The 25,392-nt window shown below is 37.5% G+C and overlaps 1 protein-coding gene across 1 annotated transcript; it reads left to right on the top strand.

Moving 5' to 3' along the window:
- nbn (nibrin) lies at nucleotides 1-25,379 on the top strand. Its single transcript, XM_058746843.1, is given in 17 exon segments — nucleotides 1-168; nucleotides 1,468-1,607; nucleotides 7,636-7,763; nucleotides 10,575-10,734; nucleotides 10,852-10,955; nucleotides 11,085-11,202; nucleotides 13,220-13,271; nucleotides 13,274-13,409; nucleotides 16,967-17,064; nucleotides 17,331-17,469; nucleotides 17,862-18,203; nucleotides 19,450-20,095; nucleotides 20,198-20,260; nucleotides 20,412-20,573; nucleotides 20,678-20,791; nucleotides 21,758-21,807; nucleotides 23,645-25,379. Coding segments are annotated over 17 exon segments (2,511 nt in total). The 5' UTR covers nucleotides 1-137; the 3' UTR covers nucleotides 23,673-25,379.
- The last annotated feature ends 13 nt before the right edge of the window (nucleotides 25,380-25,392 follow it).

The raw sequence follows: 25,392 nt of genomic DNA, 5'->3' as shown, positions 1-25,392 counted from the left end.
AAACTGAAGTGTCTTACGTCGCACATGAAGATGTAAATGTTACGCGCCAGTTCGTACAGGTCTATGGTACAGTTCAGTCACAGCCACATTATAACGTTCGATAAGTACTGATTCGAGAGAAAGCGACAAGTATTGGAATGTGGAAACTGCAACCAACCGAGTCTGGAGGTAAAGTTTCCTGTGCAAAATGAGTCGGTTATTGAGTGTTTAATAGTGTACTGCGGCAGTACGTATTATCCAGACCAACTGCGAAGTAATAACTGCTCATGTAACGATAATGCATTCCCATTTACATAAACGCGTTTCAGTTAAGGGAACGACTTCTAAGGCCTTTTATACTGCTTCACAAGGCATTCATTGTCATACATAGAGAGGTTGAGTACATAATTACAGTGTAAGGCTGTGTCATGACATTCAGCTTGCTAACATCAGATTTTACCAGGTAAGTTAGTGAGAGCGTTTGTTTTGTTCCTGGTCACGATTCTAACTTGAGTTGAAATGACTCATTTTCTCAGTAAGACCCAGTAGAAACGTCAGATATATTGTGATCTATTTTATGATGTGAATCAACCAGTTACTATTAAAAACAGGGCTCTTGGTTTCACCCTTCTCACAAATGTCACCACTGACATTTTACATTTATTGTGACCATGATTTACTATAAAAGACAGTCCACACAGAATCATTTACATAACTTAATTCATAATAATTTAGGTTGGGAATAATACTTTGGAAAGACAGCCATGGACTTCTGCTTTGTTGTGTTCGGAAATGGATGTAGGCCTACATCTGAAGGAATAATTGCAGTTGTTTAGAAGTGCTTTGGAATGCTAGCTAATGGCTTTGAATCAGTAGCAATGTTGCTAAATAATGCATTAATGCAATTGCTCTATATGTAAATAAGTTTACCCTCACCCTCACGCACATTCTGCAACTTTGAAGTACTGAAACCAAGTCTGAAAAAGAGTTTGATATTCTACCTCTTGTGTTACATACGCTGATATGTTATGGCCCAGTGGAACATTTTAAGTAATTTAAGGATTTTATGAAAAATTTCAAACTCATCATCTACCTACCCTCATGTCGTTACAAACCTGTATTGCTTTCTTTCTGCTGTGGAACTCATATTTTGAAGAATGTTGGTAACCAAGCAGTTATGGTTCCCCTTGACTTCCATATGTTTTTTAAACCATACGATGGCAGTCAATGGGAAATAAAGCTGCTTGGTTACCAACATTCTTCAAAATATCTTCTTTTGCATTCCAGAGCTGTTGAAGGGATGCTTCTTTTTTCATGGAGCTTTGACAGAGGCATAATCTTTTTGAGAGGTTTAAAGACGTTCACATGAAATCAAGACTGTTTTTTTAAATAATATTTATAGGCAGATTTTTTCATATAATAATAGAAGACTCCCCCATATTTCCAGTAATTATTATCTGTATGTTGGGATGCTTTAATTCATTCCAGGCCTTTCTGTTTCTGAAGGGGAAAGTATCGTTCTGCTGCCGGGTCAGGAGTATGTGGTTGGCCGTAAGAACTGTGAGATCTTGCTGTCCAGTGATCAGTCCATCAGCCGTGCGCATGCCAACCTCACCGTCACTGAGCAGGTGAGTAACTCTCCTCATGAGCATCTCTGTGTTATGTTGCTTAAGAAACAAAAGGCATGAAGAGATGGTTCCACTATGATTGCTTTTGTACTTTGTCTCCTTGTCATTCTTATATATTATCTAACAAACCACAATGAGAGCTTCCAAGATAGGAGAATGCATTAACAGCACTTTTTTTTTAACACGCCTTTGACTTTTGTGTTGTTAACAAAAGAAATCTTGGCTGTTTTTCCTTGGCTCTCTTAGAGCCTGTCCATAAATATCTTATGTTGCTTAAGACTTGATAAGATTTCACAAAGTAATCAAATTTTAATTTACTAATTGTTTTTTTATTATTTTGCTGATTACTTAGCAGAACTGCAATCATGTGGGTCATTATTTCCCTTAGTCACTCTTACTTTGAATACAGTAAGTCATTGTTGCTGTGAAATACTTATTTAACCCTCTGCTCGTGTTAGGGTCAAATTGACCCGGAAAAGATTTTCTTTTTCCCGAAAATACTAGTTAACGTTATCGCATTGGACTCAAACTTACTGACTTTGTTCACATAGGGTATAAGTACTTCTCATTAATTTTTTTTTTTTAGAGTTTTCGTAATTTTTTGTGGGTTTTATTTCACCTAGTCACACTTGTGTTCTCAGTCAAAAATGACCAGACTCCAAACAATTGCTTATAAATCTGTCATTATGCTATATTATCACTAAATATTGGATTCATTCTTTTTGTCAACTTGTTTTCTTTCATTTAGGACTGGTTTTGTGTTTCTATTTGCATCTGATTAATCGTAAGCCTCATTTATCCGAAAGAGGGCACCTCATTTTTTCAGTGAAAAAAGCATATTTTATGAATAATTTTCACAATATGAGATAAAAAATTATGAAAATTTGCACTGTTTCACACACTAGTGTGCTTTAATGTTTAATTAGGAAGTTTGCTTTTAAATGCTTTTATTTTGTACAAAATTGCACAAAGTCACACTTGTCAAAAATGGCCGGCCATTGAAAGTGAATGGGGAAGAATGAAAGTAAGAGAAACATCTAGTTTTCAGGAGCATGTTGTGCTTGCAAACATAAAGGCCTTGGACCTGTGCGTATGTGGATGCGAGTATACTCGCGCTATCACACACACACACACACACACACACACACATCTATGCGTACAAACTATTGTGATTATTACACCTATTTCACCCTGAACTGTATGCAATATGCTTTTATGAATCTGATATTATAACATCTCTCTCTCTCTCTCTCTCTCTCTTCAATTCAATTCAATTCAATTCAATTCAGCTTTATTGGCATGACTGTGTAACATCACAATGTTGCCAAAGCAATACATATATTATACAGATAAATAAAATCTAGGGGAAACACATATACATGTCCAAATTATACATGTAGGTAAAAAAATAAAATAAAATAAATAAATGATTAAATGAATACAGAGAGCAGTTATAAATGGAAAGGAGGGATCAGCCTTTGTCCCTCATTTGATGGCAGGAGGACAAATACTGCGCTGCCAGGTTGATACACTTTTCCTTTTCTCCCAGAATATAACAGTGTTTGTCTAAGTTGCTTGTATGCTTCAATTCGGGTGAAACTAGAGCTATTTGTTTGAAATGGGCATCTCTTATGTGTTTATACTTGCTGCACTCTGTGAGGAAGTGCAGCTCGTCCTCTATGAGTCCCTCAGTGCAGTGAGAACACAGTCGGAGCTCTCTGGCTCTCCAGCTCTGCTTGTGTCGGCCCGTCTCAACACACAGACTGTGCTCACTCAGACGATACTTCGTCAGCAGCTTTCTCTGACCATAGTCTTTAATACTGCTCAGGTATGGCGCTAATTTATAATCAGATTTTATACTGTGGAAGTAAGTTAATTTCTTTACTTGAGTTACTTTTTGCTGCCAATCATGAATGTATTCTTCCTGGGTTATTTTTTCTGTTTCTTTAATTTTTGAATACTTTAACTGAATTGTTGAATTGAGTTGATGTTTTTCCACTAAATAGTGAAAGGGGTCACTCTCTGGGTGTTTTTGCCGATAAGTGAAAACACTGTGGTGGTAGCTATCTGTCGGCGCGTCTGAAAGATGGAACCAGAACTTCGCTGCTCTCTTCTGGATTTCAGAGAGCAGAGGGAATCTGCCCAGTTCTGCTCTGCAGCAGAGATTTGGGGCGTTTCTGTGAATTCCCAAGATGTTTTTGCAGAATTCAAGGTGGAAAATTTCAACAGGGTATTTGTCCCATGATTCATAGTTTAGTTTAAAGGTCCCATGACATGCTGCTTTTTGGATGCTTTTATATAGGCCTAAGTGGTCCCTAATACTGTATCTGAAGTCTGTTTCCTGAAATTCAGTGTTGGTGCAGAATTTCAGCCACTATGAGCCAGTCCCACAATGAGCTTTCCTGAGGACGTGCCATTTCTGTGTCTGTAGCTTTAAGGACGAGAGAGGCGGGGCAAGGTGGAGGGTGGGTGTGTGGCCTTAACCAGCTTGCACTACCATGCGCTAATGTTGACAGTGGATGTATCGCAGTGGCTCATAGACACGCAGTCCTTCAAGCTTTTCAGTTTGACCCAGAATCTGATCCGGATGGAGAAGCACCGGATGAAGAAGTTGCAACTCAGCGGCTACAGCAGGACGTCTCCGAATGGTTAGTTTAAAATATTGTGTCTGGATACGGTACTTTAGTTGGTTTGTTTATGTATGCTGTTACAGTTATTATCATGTAGCTAATGCTAGCCATAGGCTCGGATGAAGGAACTAAAAAAATACTTTGGTGTTCATTTGTACATCCAAACACTGAGCAACTGCCATGCTTCGCTCGTTTGCAAGCCATGATGTCTCTCGAGGAAAAAATATTGCGCCTCGCACGGTAGTAGCTCATTTTCTCATGGGCGGGCAAAGCAGAGAAAGGGGAGGTAACCTTTCCCCGTATGACGACATAAAGGGAAGATTCCAGATTGGGCCATCTGAGCTTTCATTTTCTCAAAGGTGAAGTAGGATACCCAGGGCTCGGTTTACACCTATCGCCATTTCTAGCCACTGGGGGACCATAGGCAGGCCAGGGGAACTCATATTAATGTTAAAAAACCTCATAAAGTGAAATTTTCATGCCATGGGACCTTTAAATTTGGGGCCCCAGATTTCACAGCCATAGAGAAGAATGGGTTTGATGATGCTATCGAAGATTTTCAGCCACAGTTTAATGGGTGGGTTGAATTTGAACAGGGGTCGTCTTATACTGTAAAAAGCCCTGCGTGCCTTATCCGTCAGATCTTTTATTGCAGTATTGTCCAGAGGCTGAGATCGTCAGACCCAAATAATTATAACAGGTGACATGATTAAGAATTGTTCCACCAATTGTGAACTCATATTTATTGTCAGCAAGACGAGGCTTTTTCTGAAAGATCATGATTTTTGACTTCTCCATGTTTATCGGTAAGGCCCAGTCGTTACTGTACTTTTCCAGAATGGAGAGACTTTGGTGCAGCCCCTCTTCATGAGGCGATAAGAGCAGAAGATCGTCTGCATACAGGAGCCATTTAATTTCTCTGCCCTCGAGGGTCAGACCAGGACAAGAGGACTTATCAAGTGCTGATGCCAGTTCATTAATATAGATATTAAATAGAGTCGGGCTGAGGCTGCAGCCTTGACGGACTCCTTTCGTTTGACTGAAATAATCTGTTCGTTTGTCATTGATTTTGACACAGCATTTGTTCCCGTTGTATATGTACTTTATGATGTCATATGTCCTTCCTCCTATTCCACCTTGGATAAGTTTTAGGAAAAGTCCATCGTGCCATACCGAATCGAAGGCTTTTTGGAAATCAATGAAGCAACCAAATATTTTTCCTTGTTTTGTCTGCTGAACGTATTTTTGTTTGAGTGTGTGGAGTGTGTAAATGTGATCTGATGTTCTTTGTTTAGGCATAAATCCAATTTGACAGTTGAACTGAATTAATCTGTCATTAATAATAGAGCAGAATAGTTTTCCGAGGTTACTGCTGACTGTGATGCTTCTATAATTATTTGGGTCGTACTTCTCACCTTGTTTAAAAATTGGAGTTATTAGATTTTCTTTCCAGATTTCAGGAAAGTGTCCTGATTTTAGTAAGAGATTGAATAATTTCAGAATAGCATCTTTCAATTTGGAGCTGCTGTGTTTCAGCATTTCATTAGATATTCCATCCAAGCCACAGGATTTTTAATTTTTTAGGGATTTCATTTTGCCTATTAGTTCATTTAATGATATGGGTTTGTCTAAATGGTTTAGCTGCTGTTTAATAGTGAATTCTAGGTCATGTAGTTCGGAGGTCAGATGTTTTTGGGTAAGGGTAGGTTCATTTTGTGAATAGAGTTTTCCAAAATGTTCAGTCCAGATGTTTGGGTTGTGGATGGGAATGTGTTTAGCTTCTTTGGATTTATCTAAATTATTCCACAATTCCAAAAAATAATTTTGATCTACTGCTTCCTCAATCTTGTTGAGCTTTAATTTCATGTGATTTTCGTGTGTATATTTTAAGGGTTTGTTGATCTGTGGCTCGTGTTTGTTGGTTTGCAGGGTCTCTGTGTTTTTTATTTGATAATGATTGTAATTCTTTTCTTAGTTTTTGGCATTCTTTATCAAACCAACCAGCTTTAGCAATTTCTTTTTTAGTTTTCGAAAAAAAAGTCATCTGAGAATATTGAACATTTTATTAGGAATGTCCTTGTTCAAAATACAATTATATTAAAGTAGCCAAAAAGGACAAACTTTCATGTGTCCATGTTACTCATTTTAGTGATTTGATAGATCATTTGTCATCTTTTAAATAACTGAGGGCCGTGTGCTGTAGGAAACCAGTTAAAACTAGGTATGTGACATTATCACATTTTTATATCATGATATTTGCTGAAGCTTTTATCAATTTAAGTTACATTACAGGCTGAAAAGATGAGCAAACTTCAGTGCTGTCCTCTTAATAACAAGTTTATTAACTTTTTTTCCAAATTACAAAAAGGACCTTTAACATTTAAATACAATAAAACAGTACACAATAAAAATGTAAAAAGTAAACAAATGTTCCAGACTGATTAAAGTGTAAAAGAGCACAACTGTTAGAAATTATAATAAAGAATGAGAACATTTTCAGCAAATAACTAGATACCTTTTCTGGGTTGCTTTTTTTTATTACATATTATAATGTAAAAAAATATATAATTAATGTATTTAACTGTTAGAGAAACACCATAGCGAATACAAAAAAGTGATTGGCTGTTTAAAAACATGTAAATACTGTTTGATTTCCTTACTTTTCCACAGTAAGCGGGTGTCAGAAATCCTTTGTGTACTATGGTAACCATTTCTGTAAGTGCCACCTACTTTCAGAGAGTGAATCTGAAGTCCGTTGCACAGCTCTGTGTTGTAAATTTTGCTAATATGCTTTTTAAAAATAGAAACAATTCAGATGATAAGGTAGCTACAGTTATTCAGCGTATTTTGAAGTACTGACTAATAGTGACTATAATGATACCATGCATGTCCATTATTGCAATATATCACATTACCAAATAAAACCACATATCTAGTTAAAACTATTAAACTTGTTAATCCTGACACTATCAAATTACTAATCTTTTTTGCACAGGTTTGTCAAGTCTATTTATTCTTAAAATGGTATTGCATTCTGTAAATGCGTATTTGCAGGTATCATGCCCTAGATGGCCCTGTTTCCTTTACTGCTGTAGTTTGGAGATGGTCCTCACTGCAGAACACAGAACACAAGATCCAGGGGGTGTGGTTGGATCTAGATCCAGCTCCTCCCACCTTACATTTACCTAAACCTACCCGTCTCCACCTCCTGATCCCTAAACCCACCCATCTCCACCCCTAAACCTACCAATCTCCACCCCCTAGATGTGGATCCAACCCCGCCCCCTGGATCTTTGTTCTGCAGTGAGGGGCTACTGGTATTTTGAATGGATTAGTTCATAGTGGTTTCTTGTCCAACTAGCTGACAGGGTGTTTTCTTGTTTTTATGTTGTTGGCAGGCGGTCACTCTAAAAGACAGCTCTAAATATGGCACTTTCATCAATGGTGAGAAGCTTGCAACTGGCTCCACAAAGATCCTGCAGACAGGAGACAAAATCACATTTGGAGTCTTTCAGAGCAAGTTCAGGTTTGTATGTAGCTATGCATTCCTGTGTGTTATGTAAGGATGCTTTAGAAGCAGTTTATAGTGGTAAAGGAATGATTGAGCCAACAATAAAAAATGTACCCTCATGTTGTTCCAAACACCTGTGGTATTATTTCAGTGCACTACAAATGAAGAACATTTTAATTACACTGAACAAAATTATAAACGCAACACTTTTGTTTTTGCCCCCATTTTTCATGAGCTGAACTCAAAGATCTAAGACTTTTTCTATGTACAAAAAAGGCCTATTTCTCTCAAATATTGTTCACAAATCTGTCTAAATCTGTGTTAGTGAGCACTTCTCCTTTGCCGAGATACTCCATCCACCTCACAGGTGTGGCATATCAAGATGCGGATTAGACAGCATGATTATTTCACAGGTGTGCCTTAGGCTGGCCACAATAAAAGGCCACTCTAAAATGTGCAGTTTTACTGTATTGGGGGGGTCCGGGGGGGGCCGGAAACCAGTCAGTATCTGGTGTGACCACCATTTGCCTCACGCAGTGCAACACATCTCCTTCGCATAGAGTTGATCAGGTTGTTGATTGTGGCCTGTGGAATGTTGGTCCACTCCTCTTCAATGGCTGTGCGAAGTTGCTGGATATTAGCAGGAACTGGAACACGCTGTCGTATACGCCGATCCAGAGCATCCCAAACATGCTCAATGGGTGACATGCCCGGTGAGTATGCTGGCCATGCAAGAACTGGGATGTTTTCAGCTTCCAGGAATTGTGTACAGATCCTTGCAACATGGGGCCGTGCATTATCATGCTGCAACATGAGGGGATGGTCGAGGATGAATGGCACTAAAATGGGCCTCAGGATCTCATCACGGTATCTCTGTGCATTCAAAATGCCATCAATAAAATGCACCTGTGTTCGTTGTCCATAACATACACCTGCCCATACCATAACCCCACCGCCACCCATGGGCCACTCAATCCACAACGTTGACATCAGCAAACCGCTCACCCACACGACGCCATACACGCTGTCTGCCATCTGCTCTGTACAGTGAAAACCGTGATTCATCCGTGAAGGGAACACCTCTCCAAAGTGCCAGACGCTATTGAATGTGCGCATTTGCCCACTCAAGTCGGTTACGACGACGAACTGCAGTCAGGTCAAGACCCCGATGAGGACGACGAGCATGCAGATGAGCTTCCCTGAGACGGTTTCTGACAGTTTGTGCAGAAATTCTTTGGTTATGCAAACTGATTGTTGCAGCAGCAGTTCGGGTGGCTGGTCTCAAGACGATCTTGGAGGTGAAGATGCTGGATGTGGAGGTCCTGGGCTGGTGTGGTTACACGTGGTCTGCGGTTGTGAGGCCAGTTGGATGTACTGTCAAATTCTCTGAAACGTCTTTGGAGACGGCTTATAGTAGAGAAATGAACATTCAATTCATGGGCAACAGCTCTGGTGGACATTCCTGCAGTCAGCATGCCAATTGCACGCTCCCTCAAAACTTGCGACATCTGTGGAATTGTGCTGTGTGATAAAACTGCACATTTTAGAGTGGCCTTTTATTGTGGCCAGCCTAAGGCACACCTGTGCAATAATCATGCTGTCTCATCAGCATCTTGATATGCCACACCTGTGAGGTGGATGGAGTATCTCGGCAAAGGAGAAGTGCTCACTAAAGCCCTATTCGGACGGGACTAGTTTTCTAAACTACGTTTGAGTTTCGATTCTTATCGCCTGACGTCTGTGATTTTCATGTATCAATTCGGACGGGACTAACATCTCTGTGTTTATTACAGAGGTGGGAGGGTCTGTTTTGTACATCTGGGCGTTTCAGAGGTCACGTGCTCTGTATGCGTGCATTGCGTGTCATTCAGATTGATTACCATAAGTATAACAGTTTTACTACAAATACCATGGTGAAGCTATATGGCTAGTATAGCAAAACCATGTTAATGTGTGGTTGCTTTAGTTTTACTTTAGTTATTTATTTGTAGTAAACCCGTTTAATTTTCATAAAGGTGCATATGTAATTAAAACATTATGTAATTGAGTGCAGAAATGAACGCGAGTAATTTTACCTGACGCAGATATTACAATAGCCAGTTTGAATGGTTTACGTGATCTGACTCTTGATTTTATTATTGTTTTTAATTTATTTACTTTTTTTTTCCCTTGCCAGGAGGCAAATTTATCAAACATGAGCGCGGTAAGAACGTCTACGGTAATTCACGTTGGCCAAAACGCACAAGGAAACGTGTTGTGAAAAAAAATCTCACCGGAAATCACAGACATCGCATTCGGACGGGATTAGTTTTCTCAGAGGATCACTGAGTTTGCTGAAAAACAGTAGGTAATTTGCTCTGGAATTATTACAGAGGTTGTGTGAGAAAAACACAGACATGGTGATTTGAATCCCGTCCGAATCTGCCAAGTACGTCTGTGAAACACATTTCTCTAACGACCCCCTGTAAAACTAGTCCCGTCCGAATAGGGCTTAACACAGATTTAGACAGATTTGTGAACAGTATTTGAGAGAAATAGGCCTTTTGTGTACATAGAAAAAGTCTTAGATTTTTGAGTTCAGCTCATGAAAAATGGGGGCAAAAACAAAAGTCTTGCGTTTATAATTTTGTTCAGTGTATGTACTGGTCATTTTTTGTTTGTTACTACAAAGAATGACTATTGACATTCTTAAACCTGACATTGTTGCTCTATTTTTTTGTTTTATGCTGTTGTCTCACTTTTTGTGTGTGTTTTAGCATAGTTTAGCTATTCTGAATTTATATTTTATGAAGCTGGTAGTAATGATCACCCTTTTTCCCCACTCAGTTTGGAGAAAGAGTGTGTTGTGGCGTGTTCCTCATGTGTTGATAATGAAAGGAAAGCCTCCCTCTCTCAAGACTTGCACTCTATTGGGGGGCGACTTGTCAACTCCTGGACACTTGACTGCACTCACCTCGTCATGCCCACTGTAAAGGTCACCATAAAGGTCAGGAGGCCATTGACCGCTTCATCACATCATTTGATCCTTGAGTTCCCTGATTAACTGCCAGTGAACCTTCAAGGTTCACTTAAACATCTGCTGAATCATTGTCTCTCTTTGCAGACAATCTGTGCATTGCTGTGCTGTCGGCCCTTAGTGAAACCTGAATTCTTCAGTGCGTTTAGCAAAGCTGTGCAGCAGAAACTCCCGCTGCCTAAAGCTGAGAAGTATGCAGTGTCTCTTTTTTTCTCTCATTTACAGTTGCTTGTTCTATTCCATCTAAATAGCAGTGAGCTAATGGCAATATTTTGAATAGACATTATAGATCTGATGTTGCTGTGTTTTGTGTTGGTCAGATTTAGGCCTCAGATTGATGAACCCAGCCTGGCTAAAGAGGATGTGGATCTGAGTGCACGACCTGAGAGAAAGAGCCTCTTCAAGGGGAAAACTTTTCTGTTTTTGAACTCAAAACAGGCAAGAGGGATTTTTTTTTTAACTACTACTAAAATTATAAATTATACCATCACTGTACATTAATATTAGGACAGACGTCACCTCTTTTAAAAACACTTCTACAGCAACTTATCACGACTGTCACTACCATTCAAAGTTTTTTGTTTTATAAAAAAAATAATACTTTTATTCAGCTAGTAGCAAAGTAATAACTGGGCAAAGATTTCTTATTTAAAAATAAATGCTGTTTTTTGAAGTTTATAATCATCAAATAATCCTGAAAAAAATGCATCTTGGTGTCCACAAAATATTATGCTGCACAACTGTTTTCAATACTGATAATAATTAATTATTCCTGAGCACCAAATCCGCATATTAGAATGATTTCTGAAGGCTCATGTGACACTGAATACTGGAGTAATGGCTGCTGAAAATATAGCTTAGCCATCACAGGAATAAATTACTTTTTAAAAATATATGAAAATAGAAAACAGGTGTTTTAAATTGTAATAATATTTCACCGTACTATTGTTTTTACTTTATTTTTTATACAATGAATGCAGCCTTTGTGAGCATAAGAGACTTCAAAAACTTTTTTTTTTTTAAATGTACCAACCCCATATTTTTGAACAGTGGTGTAATTCTAAATTTTAAAACCTAGATAGATAGTACAATACATAGAACACACCACATACAATAAATTCAGGAATATGAAAAATAATTATATTATAATGTTGCTTAATTTTCATGAAAAAAGTGTCACAGTGCTAAAAAAAAAAATCTTAATGGTCCTAAAATAGGCTTTATCTTGTTTTTTTTATTTTGGTGTGAAATCCTAAGGCATACGGTGTTCTAGAGCAGGATGTATAAGCTGGTTTGTCTGATGGCAGCGCACTCGATGTGGTCTATCTATTCCACTAAATATAAGGCCAAAGGATTGTGATATTGTTCTCTTACTTTCATATTCCTTATCACGTCACATGGCCAGTTACTATATAAGAAAAAGATGTTACCTTTGAACCCAAATCTGTGCAAAAGATTTTTTCAGCCCACCCACACACTGCTGCAGCTGTGTCATTTAGTCTCCGCCTCCAGAGTCTTAAGACGTCTTCACCTTTGTTGACTTGTGAAAAGACTCCTTTATTTGTCCTGTAATATTATCAGTTACAGACACTCTGACCTTTACCTATTTCATGTGTTCTTCTTTGATCTTTTCCTGAGAAGTGAAAGTTAGATATGCATTATGTCTTTATTCATTAGGCTGATATATACAGTGAAAAAGTTGGATGTCACATAGGAGTTCCTCCGTGCTGTTTTATATTAATCAGGAGGTGTAAAACAGTCTAATTAGCTCAGAGGAAGAGAAGACCATGTGAAGTTGAACAGCTGGGGTATTCTCTGAAACCAGCAGGCTCATTTGTGAGTGAATAACTACTGATAGAAGCTACAGCAGTGCAAGGAGGTCATTTTCTTTCTTGTGATTTCTTGGGAAAAAGGTTTTAATGTCTGAAGGCCCAGGAAAAAAAAAAGTTTTCTAAAAGTTTTTTTTTTTTGTGTATGTGTGTGTGTTTTTTGAGTGTTTGGTTTTTAGTACATCAAATTTAAACTTGTTTTATTTCAGTTTTTAGTTTAAATTTCAGTTTTTCATCTATCTAATCAATTTTTGTTTGCTTGTTTAGAAAATAAAAAACATTATTTTTTTATTTTAAAAAAAGAAATAAAACCAGAGTGTACAGACAAAAAATATTTTTTAATTTTGGGATAATGATGAATGAGCTCATATTTCCTGTGTAGATGTATTTCTTATTAAAACAGGAAGCGTGAGTGGGTCAAATTGAAAGGCTCATCCCATTTTTTCTTTCTTTTTAATAGCCAGTAGGCTTCAGTTACTTCAATTTAGAAACTTGCAGTTTAATTTTCTATCATGCTAAATATTGTAATTAGGTTAAATAAAGATTTAGAAAATCACTATAATCCGAGCTGAATTATAATCAGAGATTTATTGTTGTAATCACTGATGTTTTGTGTATCTTTTCAGATGAAGCGTTTGAGCCAGGCGGTGAGTTGTGGAGGTGGGGTGAGCCAGCTTTTGACGAGGGCTCTCTGCCCATTTCACTCTTGGAGGCAAGCAGCACCTGTGTTGTCGACATGACATCGGGGAACTCCCAGGCTCCAATCCCTCAAACCTTCAAGAAGTGGGTGGATTCTGTGGCCCAGATTCTGCACAGGTGTGTGTGTGTGTGTGTGTTTGCTCATGCCCAGTATTTTCTGTCAATTTTCTGTCTAGAAGCCTAGTTCCTAAAATGGATATGGTTAGAATCTGGGCTAATACAACCAATGCTGATATTATTATTATCTCTGAAACCTGGCTTAAAAAATCTGTATCTGATGAACTTATTTCTATTGAAGGCTTTAAAGTTTATAGAACTGATCGGGTTGGCAAAGGAGGTGGGGTTGCCATATATGTGAAATCTAAGTTTATAAGCTCGGTAACCCGGTCACTAACTATAGCTAAACAGTTTGAAATTCTGACCGTGAAAGTGAATATTTCAAAAGATGCTGATATTACAGTAGTTGGGTGCTATAGACCTCCATCTGCTTTAAAGGATGCTTTCCAATCTATATCCGAAATATTATATGAAATTAATGTCTCTGAATTTATTCTTATGGGTGATATGAATTGGGATTGGCTGTCTGGGAACTCTGATTGTTTTAAAGACCTATGTAATGACTTAAATTTAGCGCAACTTATAAATGAACCAACAAGAATAAATCCCAAAGCAGAAATAAAATCTAGTCTCTTAGATCTAATTGTAACAAACTCAGTTCATAAATATACCTCAACTGCCGTATTTTGTAATGACGTCAGTGACCACTGTGCAGTTGCGTGTGTAAGAAATACTAAAATCCATAAAGTAAAACCGCATGATCCTAAAAGACATTTTAAAAGTTTTGAACAACAGACTTTTCTGCATGATCTGTATCATAGTGAACTTAGCAGGGTGTCTTTGTTCTCGGATGCTGAAATGGCATGGGATTTTTTTCACTCAAATTTTATTTCTATTGTAAATAAATATGTACCAATCAAAAAGTTTAGGATCAGTGGTAAGGACAATTACTGGTTTTCAGACAGCCTATCAGAGCTAATCTGTTTGAGAAATAAAATGTGGGCACAGGCCAGATTTTCCGACTCTTCTGCTGATTGGACTGCATTTAGAACTATAAGAAATAAGTGTACTTTGATGATTAGAAAGTCCAAATCTGAGTTTTTTTTAAAGTCAACCACAGAAAACTTAAACAATCCTTTAAAGTTTTGGAAATCAATTAAATCTTTGTCCAGTGCACGTGTGACCTCAAACTTCCCAGAACAGATTCGTATTGGTTCAGATGAAATAAAAGACAAAGCAGTCATAGTCAATCAGTTCAATAAACATTTTATTCAGGCTGGATTTATATTTAATCAAATCGTAAATAAATCTGTCCCATGTCCTGCTATGTCAGTATCTGAAAATGTAAATCGGGAATTGTTTAATTTTAAACCGATTTCAGTTTTAGAAGTTCATAAAGCCCTTAGAGACATTGATCACAAAAAGTCAGCAGGTACAGATAATCTGGATCCCTTTCTGTTAAAAGTGGCAGCTGATATTATTGCTGAGCCCATAGCGCATATTTTTAATTTGAGTCTTCTTTCTAACTCCATTCCTAAAAGTTGAAAGCAGCCTATGTTCTCCCTTTACATAAAGGTGGAGACCCATCAGAATTGAATAATTATCATTCAATATCAAAACTTTCTGTTTTGTCAAAGATCTTGGAATCATTTGTGAATGTACAGTTAAAACAGTATTTGACTGATAAAAACATTTTAAATAATTTTCAGTCAGGGTTCAGGAGTGGCCATAGCACTATTACTGCTGCTACATTAGTAACAAATGATATTATTGGGGCCTTAGATAAGAAGCAACATTCTGCTGCATTATTTGTTGATCTTTCTAAGGCATTTGATTCGTTGATCATGGATTGTTATTGATCAAACTACGTTCAGTTGGTTTAAGTGAGAAGGCTGTTGCATGGTTCCAGAATTATTTTGTAGATCGTACTCAATGTGTTTATGCTGAAGGTTGTAAATCTGATTTTCTTGAGATAACTAAAGGTGTCCCTCAAGGATCAATTTTGGGACCCATTCTGTTTTCCATTTTATAAATGATTTGGATAGAGATGTTCAAGCCAAATTACATTTATATGCTGATGATACAGTGGTTTACACCCAGGCTTCCACCATTTCAGTAGCAATGCAGGAACTTCAGACTGCATTTCAGGCATTGCAATACACATTATTGAGTCTAAAACTGGCCTTAAATACACAGAAAACAAAGTTTATGGTCTTCTCAAAAGCTCGAGCACAGCTACTCGCCTTTTGTCATTAGATGGGAAATCAATTGAAAGAGTATCTTCATACAAGTACTTGGGGATATGGTTAGATGATAAGCTTTCCTTTAATGAACATATTACTGCTTTAGTTAAGAAACTTAAAGTTAAGCTCGGCTTCTATTACAGAAATAAATCTTGCTTTACCTTTAGTGCTAAGAAGAAACTTGTGGAAGTTACTTTTCTGCCTGTAATTGATTATGGAGATGTATTGTACATGCATGCTGCATTTTCCATCCTGCGTCATGTTGATTCAGTTTACCATGCATCACTACGATTCATAACAAATACAAAGTCCCTTACCCATCACTGCATTCTTTATGATTTAGTTGGTTGGACATCACTTAAAATTCGTAGACAACAGCACTGGTATATCTTTATTTATAAAGCTATACTTGGCAAACTTCCACTGTACCTCTGTAACCTCCTCTCTGTTTGCTCTGGTACTTATCAGCTACGTTCCTCAAAGTGGTTGCTTTTTAATGTCCCACGAGTTACAACTGAATTGGGAAAAACTGCTTTTTCTTATTTAGCACCTTGGGGGTGGAATAATTTGCAAAAAAAGTTAAAGTTAGAAACCCTTATGTCCATAAATGAATTTATAACTACTGTAAAGAGTGTTGTGATGGAGACATGTTCTTGTTTTTCTTGAGTTTTCATTGTGTTTTATATTTTTTTTATTTTTAATATTTTTGCATTTCTTTTATTGTGAAAATGTAATTTTTGTGTTTGTCATGTATGCATTGTTGTGATTTGGCTGCTACCTTGGCCAGGTCTCTCTTGTAAAAGAGATTTTGAATCTCAATGGGACCTCCTGGTTAAATAAAGGTATAAAAAATAAAATTCAGAGAACATCTATATTCATTGTTCTGAGTATTGAGTAATACAGTGAAGCCGGTGTTTAGTTTGTGTATAAAATCCAGAGTTGGGTACTTGGACTCGGGACTTGGACTGCAATTGTGAATGAACTTGGACCTTGACGGACTTGGACTTGGATATTTTGGAAGCAGAAATTTTTCAGAGTACAGACGAATCCATGTCATGTGTAATATAAAATAAAAAAAAGTAACAACATAAAATTAATATAAAAAGACTTTAATAAACGTCTCCCACTTAAACTCCCACTTAGTACAAAAATGCCTATTTCTTAAAAATAATGAAATTATTTCTATTTCTATTTTATTTATATTAATTATATATTTAGTATAAAATGTACACACATGTAATTTTGCATATATTATGGAAAAATATATTTAATATTTAATGTTTTGTTTTAGAGCTGTCTGAGTATTACTGCAGGAATCAGTAAATTCCTTTTTTGGTGGATCTTTTTCTCTAATGTTTTCTCTTTTTCACACAGAAACGGCTTGCGCTTTATTACTGAATCTGAGATTGGATTGGCTGCCATTCATGTCAATAATAAAACATACTGCAATCCCTGCTGTTCTATGCAATCTGGTGGGTTTCCATACACTTACATACACATCCGGTGCAGATGGACTTCTCTAGGTCATTACTCATTCTTAGTACTGTGTTCAGTGTTAACAATGAGTGAATAACGATTAATATGATGACTGTTCACATGATGACTGATTGTACTTTTTTAAATTGTGTTTTAAGTGTGCTTATTTGATCCTTAAATGGCAGGGACTCTGAGAAGTAGGGTTTCTGACTGATGCGTGAACAACTCGACACACGAATAATTTCTCAACACTTCCTCACAGAATCGGTGAAAGTGAAACCAGTCATTGCTGCAGCAACACTTTCTCAGAACACTGCTGTAGATGAGACGGCACTCGCAGCACCTTCCCAGAATATCACAGCCTATGTGGTCAACACTGAACTCTCTCAAGACCAGAGCAGGTAGAAATCTGTGCACTGAATCTTACAGAATACCTGTTTTAGGTGGTGGACAACTTCAAAAATAAATAAATTGGAAAACCTAACATCTCCATACAACTACCTCAAAACAACAATCTTACATTTTAGTGTTCAAAAGTGTCCTAATTTAGTTTTATTGGTATAATTTTATCAGAGTGCTTTTTGTGTTTTGAAATGAATTAGACTGCTACTTTTAGTTATATTTATGATATGTATGTTATGAGTTATGTATTTGGAAGTGAGACAACAGAAACACTTTTCCTATGAGTAGAGTAATTGTTGTTTTAAGCCAATCAATTCACAGACCACTCTGCTGATTTACAGCATTTCTTCTACATATATTGATAATCAATAGTCATTGTTCACATTTGCAGGGTGGTTACAAGTGTGATCAATACAGTTGGTGAGACTCCAGAGAAGACACTACCCAAACAGAAGAGCTCCACACTGTTAGCAGCAAACAAACCCTCATCCCTCGGCCCAGAACCTTCCACTACTCGCATTGTCAATGAGACAGCGATGTCATCTGAAAGCTTCAGCATGGTTGAACCTGAGCAGAGGATGAAGAAAAGTTCTGCTTCCTCTGGCAGGGGGCGAGTTGAACCTGAGGGTTCTGTGAAATTGACAGCACCTCCAAATGCCAGCACCACACTAAAACGGTCTCCCCAGAAACAGACAGCCCTCACAAACTTCTTTCAGCCTGCCGGCAAGAAAAGGCAAGTCAAATGCCACACTACATCTTGTAGGCTTTTTGAAATCGCTGTTTTCTATTTTAATATATTTTAAAATGTAATGTATTCCTGTAAAGGCAGAGATGAAATTTCAGCAGCCATTACTCTAGTCTTCATGATTCTTCAGAACTCATTCTAATATGCTGGTGCTCAAGAAATATTTCTTCTTATTATCACTGTTGAAAACAGTTACATATTTCTGTGTTACATATACAGTGATGCTGTTTTTCCCCCTTGGGAGACTGGAATTCTTGAATGTTTAAAATAAATTATTTTGTAACATTATAAATGTCTTTACTGACACCCTTAATGCATCCTTGGTGAATAAAAATATTTATTTCTTTTAAATATGTGACCCTGGAGGACAAAACAGTCTTAAGTGTCAATTTTTCGAATTTAGATTTATACATCATCTGAAAGCTGAATAAATAAGCTTCCCGTTGATGTATGGTTTGTTAGGATCAGACAATATTTGGCCGAGATACAACTATTTGAAAATCTGGAATCTGAGGGTGCAAAAAAAATATATATAAAAAATAAAAAATTTGAGAAAATCGCCTTTAAAGTTGTCCAAATGAAGTTCTTAGCAATGCATATTACTAATCAAAAATTAAGTTTTGGTACATTTATGGTAAGAAATTTATAAAATATCTTCATGGAACATAAACTTTACTTAATATCCTAATGATTTTTGGCATAAAGGAAAAATCTACAATTTTGACCCATACAATGTATTTTTGCCTATTGCTACAAATATACCCCAGCAACTTAAGACTGGTTTTGTAGTACAGGGTCACATATAATATTACTGACCGCAAACTTTTAACCAGTAGTGTAAGTTACGTGAAGCACACACATCTGAAGTTGATACAGCTGCTTGAGTAGAATAAGTGTTTGTAGTGAAATCTAAAATTAATAGTTTTATTTATTAAAAATTTTCCATCTTTTTTCATTTCCTTTCTTTTTTTTTTTTTTTTACTTTATTAATATAAATATATAATGACACTGAAAAGTGACATACAAAATGATGCATATATAGTCATGAAATCAAATCAAATATAAATAAATGCTAATGTGTCTCAGCTGACCACTTGTGATCAGATCACCCAAGATGCACATTAATACCAGGTGAACAGGGTCATGTGACAGTATTTGCAGTAGAAATGTGCAGGATGTGAGACTTCAGTCACCGTTTTATTAAGATTTGTTATATATTTGTTTATGGTGGCAGGCCACGTGAAGACGGTACCAATTCTGTCCAGTCGGATGCCAAATTCTCCAGAAAAGACAGTGAGGTTAAAGAGGATGAGATCCAGCAAAGTTCCTTTGCCAGTAGATCTCACAAAACCTCACATACAGCCCAAAACCAACACAGCTCAGTGTCACGATCTGAGTTCAGTGCTAGTCTGGTTCAGGCTTGTGGGACCAGTCAAAGCTCTGGCAGGAAGAAGAGAAAGGAACCTGAGCAAGACGCCCCATCAGCCCCCGAGAAACCTGCAGCAGTCGCTGATTTAGATATGTCACTTGAAGAGCTCGAGTCCATAATGTCCGATGAAATGGATGAGCCTTTGCAGTCTGCAGCTAATAAAAAACAACGTCTTGAGTCAGGAACAAACAGCAGAATCAATAATCTACGATTACCGAATCAGCAAGAGGGCACTGAGTCCAAAAGCACAAAGAATCAGCAAAGCAGTGCCAACAACATTCAGAACTTGCAGTTGGATAGAACAGGCCCAGCTGCAACAAATCAGGCCTCTCAGAGCCAGTCAAAGAGGTCATCCAATCAAACGCCAGATCTGGAAGCACATAGTTCAGCAAAGAAGGGGAAAAGACCAGAACTTGAAGAGGTCAAAGAAGAGGAAGTGTCTTTTGTTGTGGTACAAAGACAGCCATAATTTGTTTCATATATATGTTTTATATTATATCTTGTCTGTTTTTAATCTGCAGAACAGCTAGTCCCATGTTTGTTTGTCTTTCAGAATTCAAGGACCCAAAATGGCATTTCCCAGCACTGTGAGCCTGCAGTCAAAAAGGAAATGCAGGTGAGAGGTTTTAATACAGGTGCTGATTGTGAGTCAGTTTGATCTACATTACCTAAAATATCTTTTCTGGGTTTCAAAAAGGTCATGATCGCTAGGGTTACCCTGGTTCCCACTAGAGTATAATAAAAGTAAAATCTCTGTTCATCTGAAGGCCTCAACCTCCAAATCTGGATCTGAGAATGACCCTGAGCTGCCCAGGAGGCTCCTACAGATTCAGTTCATGTCCCTGACTATGAGCACCTCTTCCAGACCAAGACCCGATCCACTACAGACCCATGACCCTAATGATAAGAATGTGAAAAGGTTCCGCAAGGTTAGAGGGTGCCCACTTTAGTGATATTATGGCTGTATATCTCTTTATGTGACATTTTGAATGGTTGTTGGTGAATGTGTATGTATCTGTGTGTGCATGTGTAGAAAAATGTCCCTGGATTTAATGGACTGCCCAACATTATCGGAGGCTCGGATCTGGTGGCTTACAATCGCAGTAAGAACTCTGAGTTGGAGGAATGGCTCAAAGAGGCAGCAGAGGTGAGAGTCCACAGGAACAAGGAAATAAGTGGTGGGGGGACGGTTATATATTACATTTGCATTATCGCCGGTATTAGTTATGTGCGCACAAATTTATTGCAATAAATTGATCATAAGTGACAGTAAAGACTTTACATTGTAACAAAAAATCTCTTTCAACTTTGAACTTTCTATTCATCAAAGTATCCTGGAAAAAACACAACAAATTTCACAAAAATGTTAAGCAGCACAGCTGTTGTCAACATTGATTAAAAAAAAAAAAAAAAAGTTTCTTAAGCACCAAATCAGCATATTAAAATGATTTCTGTAGGATCATGTGGCACTAAAGACTGGAATAATGGCTGCTGAAAATTCAGCTTTGCCATTAGAGGAATAAATTACATCTCAAAATGTATTATATTTTATATTGTTATAATATTCCACAATATTGATGTTTTACTGTATTATTAATGAAAGAAATGCAGCCTTGGTGAACATAAGAGACTTCTTTGTGTAGATTCATTTCTAAAAAAAAAATAGATTTCCTCACTGAACCCCACTGTATTTGTGTGATCTTTTCCCTTAATGTTGTAGTTTTCTCATAACTATTATTGTGATTTGTGTGGAATGTTAAGGACCCTAGATAGTGGGTTGAACATCAACAATGATAGCAGTAACTTTTTTTTTTCTGAAAGCTAAAAGCAACAAATAGAACCAACCATCCACACTTCTCTTGTCTTTTGCAGTTAATTTTTCATATTTTAATGCTATTTCTAACTAACAGCTTAATTAAAATAGGCCATGTGAATATGAGGAAATTTTCCTTTAAAATGTAGCCTAGCTGTGACTTCATCTAATTGAAATGCATTCACCTCTGTTGCAATTGCCCACATGCTAGTGGTTGCTGACCCCTGACATGTTGAATACAGTTATGAATAAAGGATTTGTGTTCTCATTTCTGGCATTCTGTCTCTCGCTCCCTTTTAGGAGCAAAAACGGAATGAACGGGAGGAGATTTTGGGTGATGATTTGTTCAGGTATGCAGTCTGTGTACTTTTGCATGCAGTAGGGCATAAATAGATAAATGAAGGGCATGGATCAAAAGGACAGAATGGACAGAATCAAGTCCAGTGACGTCAGCACTTTCAGTGCTCATCTGAACGCTGACTGATCTTGTTTGATCCCTGTACAATTCTCATCCTCATCCAGACATTCACCACCTGCCTAAACTAACAATACATTCAACAAGACACTGACCTTTAACCCCAGAAAATCAAGGCTTACAATGAGACAATAACATTTGCGAGGGCTTAGTCTGCAGTGGACTGGCTGAGACCGGTTTAAGCGACGGGATACTCTTACGCACTGAGGCGGGCAGGACAAAGAGAGACGTCTGGTTCCCAGTATTGTGCCTGGTTTTGAATCTTCTGTCAAACAGGCGCTCAGATATTTGCTGGTAGACTTGCACAGCTTTGACATGCCAGTGCTCTGACTTTGAAAAGCTCCACTCAACCGCAGCAAGTTTCTTTCTTAAAGTTAAGCGCACTTTTTATGAACTGAATTTCATGAACTCATCAGCTGTGTGATTTGGCTGTTGATGAGCTGCTGGGCCTGATCCACCAGTGTCACGGCATCACGCATGAGTTCTTAAAGGGGGATTTTTCTCCTTTTAGCATATCCTTCATTTCGCAGAGCACGCTTGGAAAGAATGACGTCAATGATTTCCCAACTGCTTTTAAGTCATTGTTCACAGTTCAGGTCACGCTGGGCTGCGAAGACCCGTGGATATTTCTAACAAGCTCATGCTGTTTAAACGCACAGTGATTAGGACAGAAAATACAGTGATGGTTTAAGTTAGTGGTCAGTGCCCTGTGAGAGCACTTCTTTCGTAGCTTCACTCGTATAAAAGATGAGGAATAACTACACAAATATACAGAAAGCAAATTTCCAAACACTGTTGTCAAAATATATGCCAGTCCACTCAAAAAGTTTGACACACACACACAGTGTTTGGAAGTTTGCTTCTTGGATATTGGTGTAGTTACTCCAATACAACCTAATCCTTAACACACTCCTGTGTTTTGGGGACATGTACACATGTTTAGTAAAAATTGAAAACTTTTTATGTTTACGCAAAATTTTGAAAACAGGGTTCAAAGTGCACGTTTACACTATGTCTCTGTGTAAACTACGAAAACGCAAATTTGTGAAAACAGTGCATAATGCACATACATATTACGTGTTCGTGTAGCATTTATTTACATTGACAACTACTGGCTTGGCATGCATAATACATGCATTTTTTACAGTTTTGTTAGAACTAGGATTTACGCTCACAGAGGAAGAAGGTTTAGGCTATGTCAGGCACGGAATTGTTGCCTGGAGACTGAACCTGGCTAACGGGGGACTTTCAAGTGCTGCCATTTCTCCTGCCTAAGCAGAAAAACACACACTCGCTCCCTCAAATATACACACGGCCTCGACCGTGCGATTTGTCCATCACAACTGTTTGATCTCTGAATCTGCTCAGCCAGTCATGCATGGAGTGGGAACATCACACAGAAAATAAAAAGAATGAAAAGAAAACAGCACCTCTGTTTTTCCAATGTCTTCTCCAGCTCCCTCCCTCCCCCAGGCTAATGAAGTTGTTTTATGGAAGGGGATGTCTGGTTTGATGACTTTTAAACAATGTCTGATTTTTACAGCGTACCAGTTTGTACCAATTCGCTCAGTTATTCAATCATTTAGACACTGGTTACTAATTGTCACCGTAGGGCAAGAATGTTAAAAGCCTTTGTGGGAATAATGGTTTGTCTGTATAAATTACTTGCTTTTGTGTTGAATCTGTTTGTTTTTTCTCTCTCTCTCTCTCAGGTACAACCCTAGACTGGCAAAGAAATAAGTTCATAGTGCTGCTGCTATCTGTGAAAAGATGCAAAGCAAAACACCATTTTTCCATTTTTATTAGAGATTTATTGGTCAATAATAAAAAATACTCTGTACAAAACGTATATGTATATATTAAAAGTTGAAGTTTTACAAAATTGAGCAGTTGTCTTTTGCCTCCACGCCAACAATACATCACCTTGTGAAGCAGCTTTGACCGTCCTGCATTGAATTAAAGGACTTTACTTCTAACGGCTCTGATTTGTCTTCTTATGGTTTTGGTTCCTTCCAGTATACCTTCAAGTCTTTTGATGATATCTACTATCAAAACTGTCACTCCACACAAAGATTCCCTCAGCAGTCTAAACTTACAGTATGAATGGCTGAGGTGAAAACTTAACAATGCTAGCTCAGAAGTTATTTTAGTTAATATTTCAAAGCAATAAAACATTTATTTGGCACAACAGAGTATGAAGTAATATATTTCACTATTGAGTGCTGTGAAATACCTTGAGTCAAAATTTCTAAAACATAGCACATTGGATTAATCAAAATTTTCTGTAATGCAGAACATTCTTGTTTATCTATTTTACTTACAAATTACCAAAATGACCGACAAACACCATGGTTACTGTAAATGACAATGTACTGTATTTCAAAGGTTTGGCACTTGTTTTAGGTTAAAATGAAAGTAAGGTTGGTTTTGATCTTGTCTGATGGAAAAGATACACATAGCCCAGGTCTTACGAAGTGGCCTCATAGTTTTCTTCTTTTAGCAGTAATCCAGATTATTTTAGGAGCCTGTTATGCAGGCTTGGGTACCATAGAATCACTGGAAGAAAGGGATGTGTTTGTTTAAAGTGCTATTATGTGTTCTGTATTCGAATATATATCCAAATAAACAGAACGTAATAAACTATTTGGGATAAGGCCATGTTTCTGCATCGTTTTTAGACAAAGAAATACATTGGCTCATTATTAGCTCATCAAGGTTTTGGAAATTTTGTGCGTATTAATATACATTAATTGTGCATTAAATGGCATTTCACAGCAGAATTAATCACATTAATGCAGACTGCAACATAATCTTTTAAGTCATCTGCTCTTTTGGTATTGCTTTCTTTTACTGCTTAGTGCAAGCCTCCTTGACATATGGTGTGTTCACACTGACAGATATTAAATCAGTGTTTCTGAGCTGTTGGTGTTTAGTAGGCATTCCTACTCTGCTCTGTATCCAACTTTGTGACAAATCACTGTGCTTACACTGATAGTTACTGCATCTTTTAGCTCTGCTAAACTTTGTCACTTCTCAACAGCAAGTCTGTTGCTTGTGACACCACCTCTTAATGATGCTTGGTTGCTACAAAGCGCTGTCAGTGTGAACGCCCCTTTAGGCACTGCAATCATGACTGAAAGACACGCTATCTATGATGTAGTGTAAGAGCAGGTAACTAATTACAAACAACAAGGCAACTAACAGCATTTGTAACAACAAGAGGTAAAGCACACTTCATGACACTAACATATTGGCACATTATTCCTGACCATCAAAAACTCCTTTTGCAAGACAGTCAACATAAGACACCATTGGGAAGAAAGAAGTTTCTCCTAGCTTCTGCTCATTTTTATACAGTGGCATGTGAAAGTTTGGGAACCCCTTGCAGAATCTGTTAATTTTTGCAAAATAAGAGAGATCATACAAAATGCATGTTCTTTTTTATTTAGTAATGTCCTGA

This window comes from Onychostoma macrolepis, chromosome 16, assembly GCF_012432095.1.
Source record: "Onychostoma macrolepis isolate SWU-2019 chromosome 16, ASM1243209v1, whole genome shotgun sequence".
NCBI classification, from domain to species: Eukaryota; Metazoa; Chordata; class Actinopteri; order Cypriniformes; family Cyprinidae; genus Onychostoma; species Onychostoma macrolepis.
The sequence above is the reverse complement of the archived record's forward strand: the minus strand, read 5'-3'. Positions and strand labels throughout refer to the sequence as shown.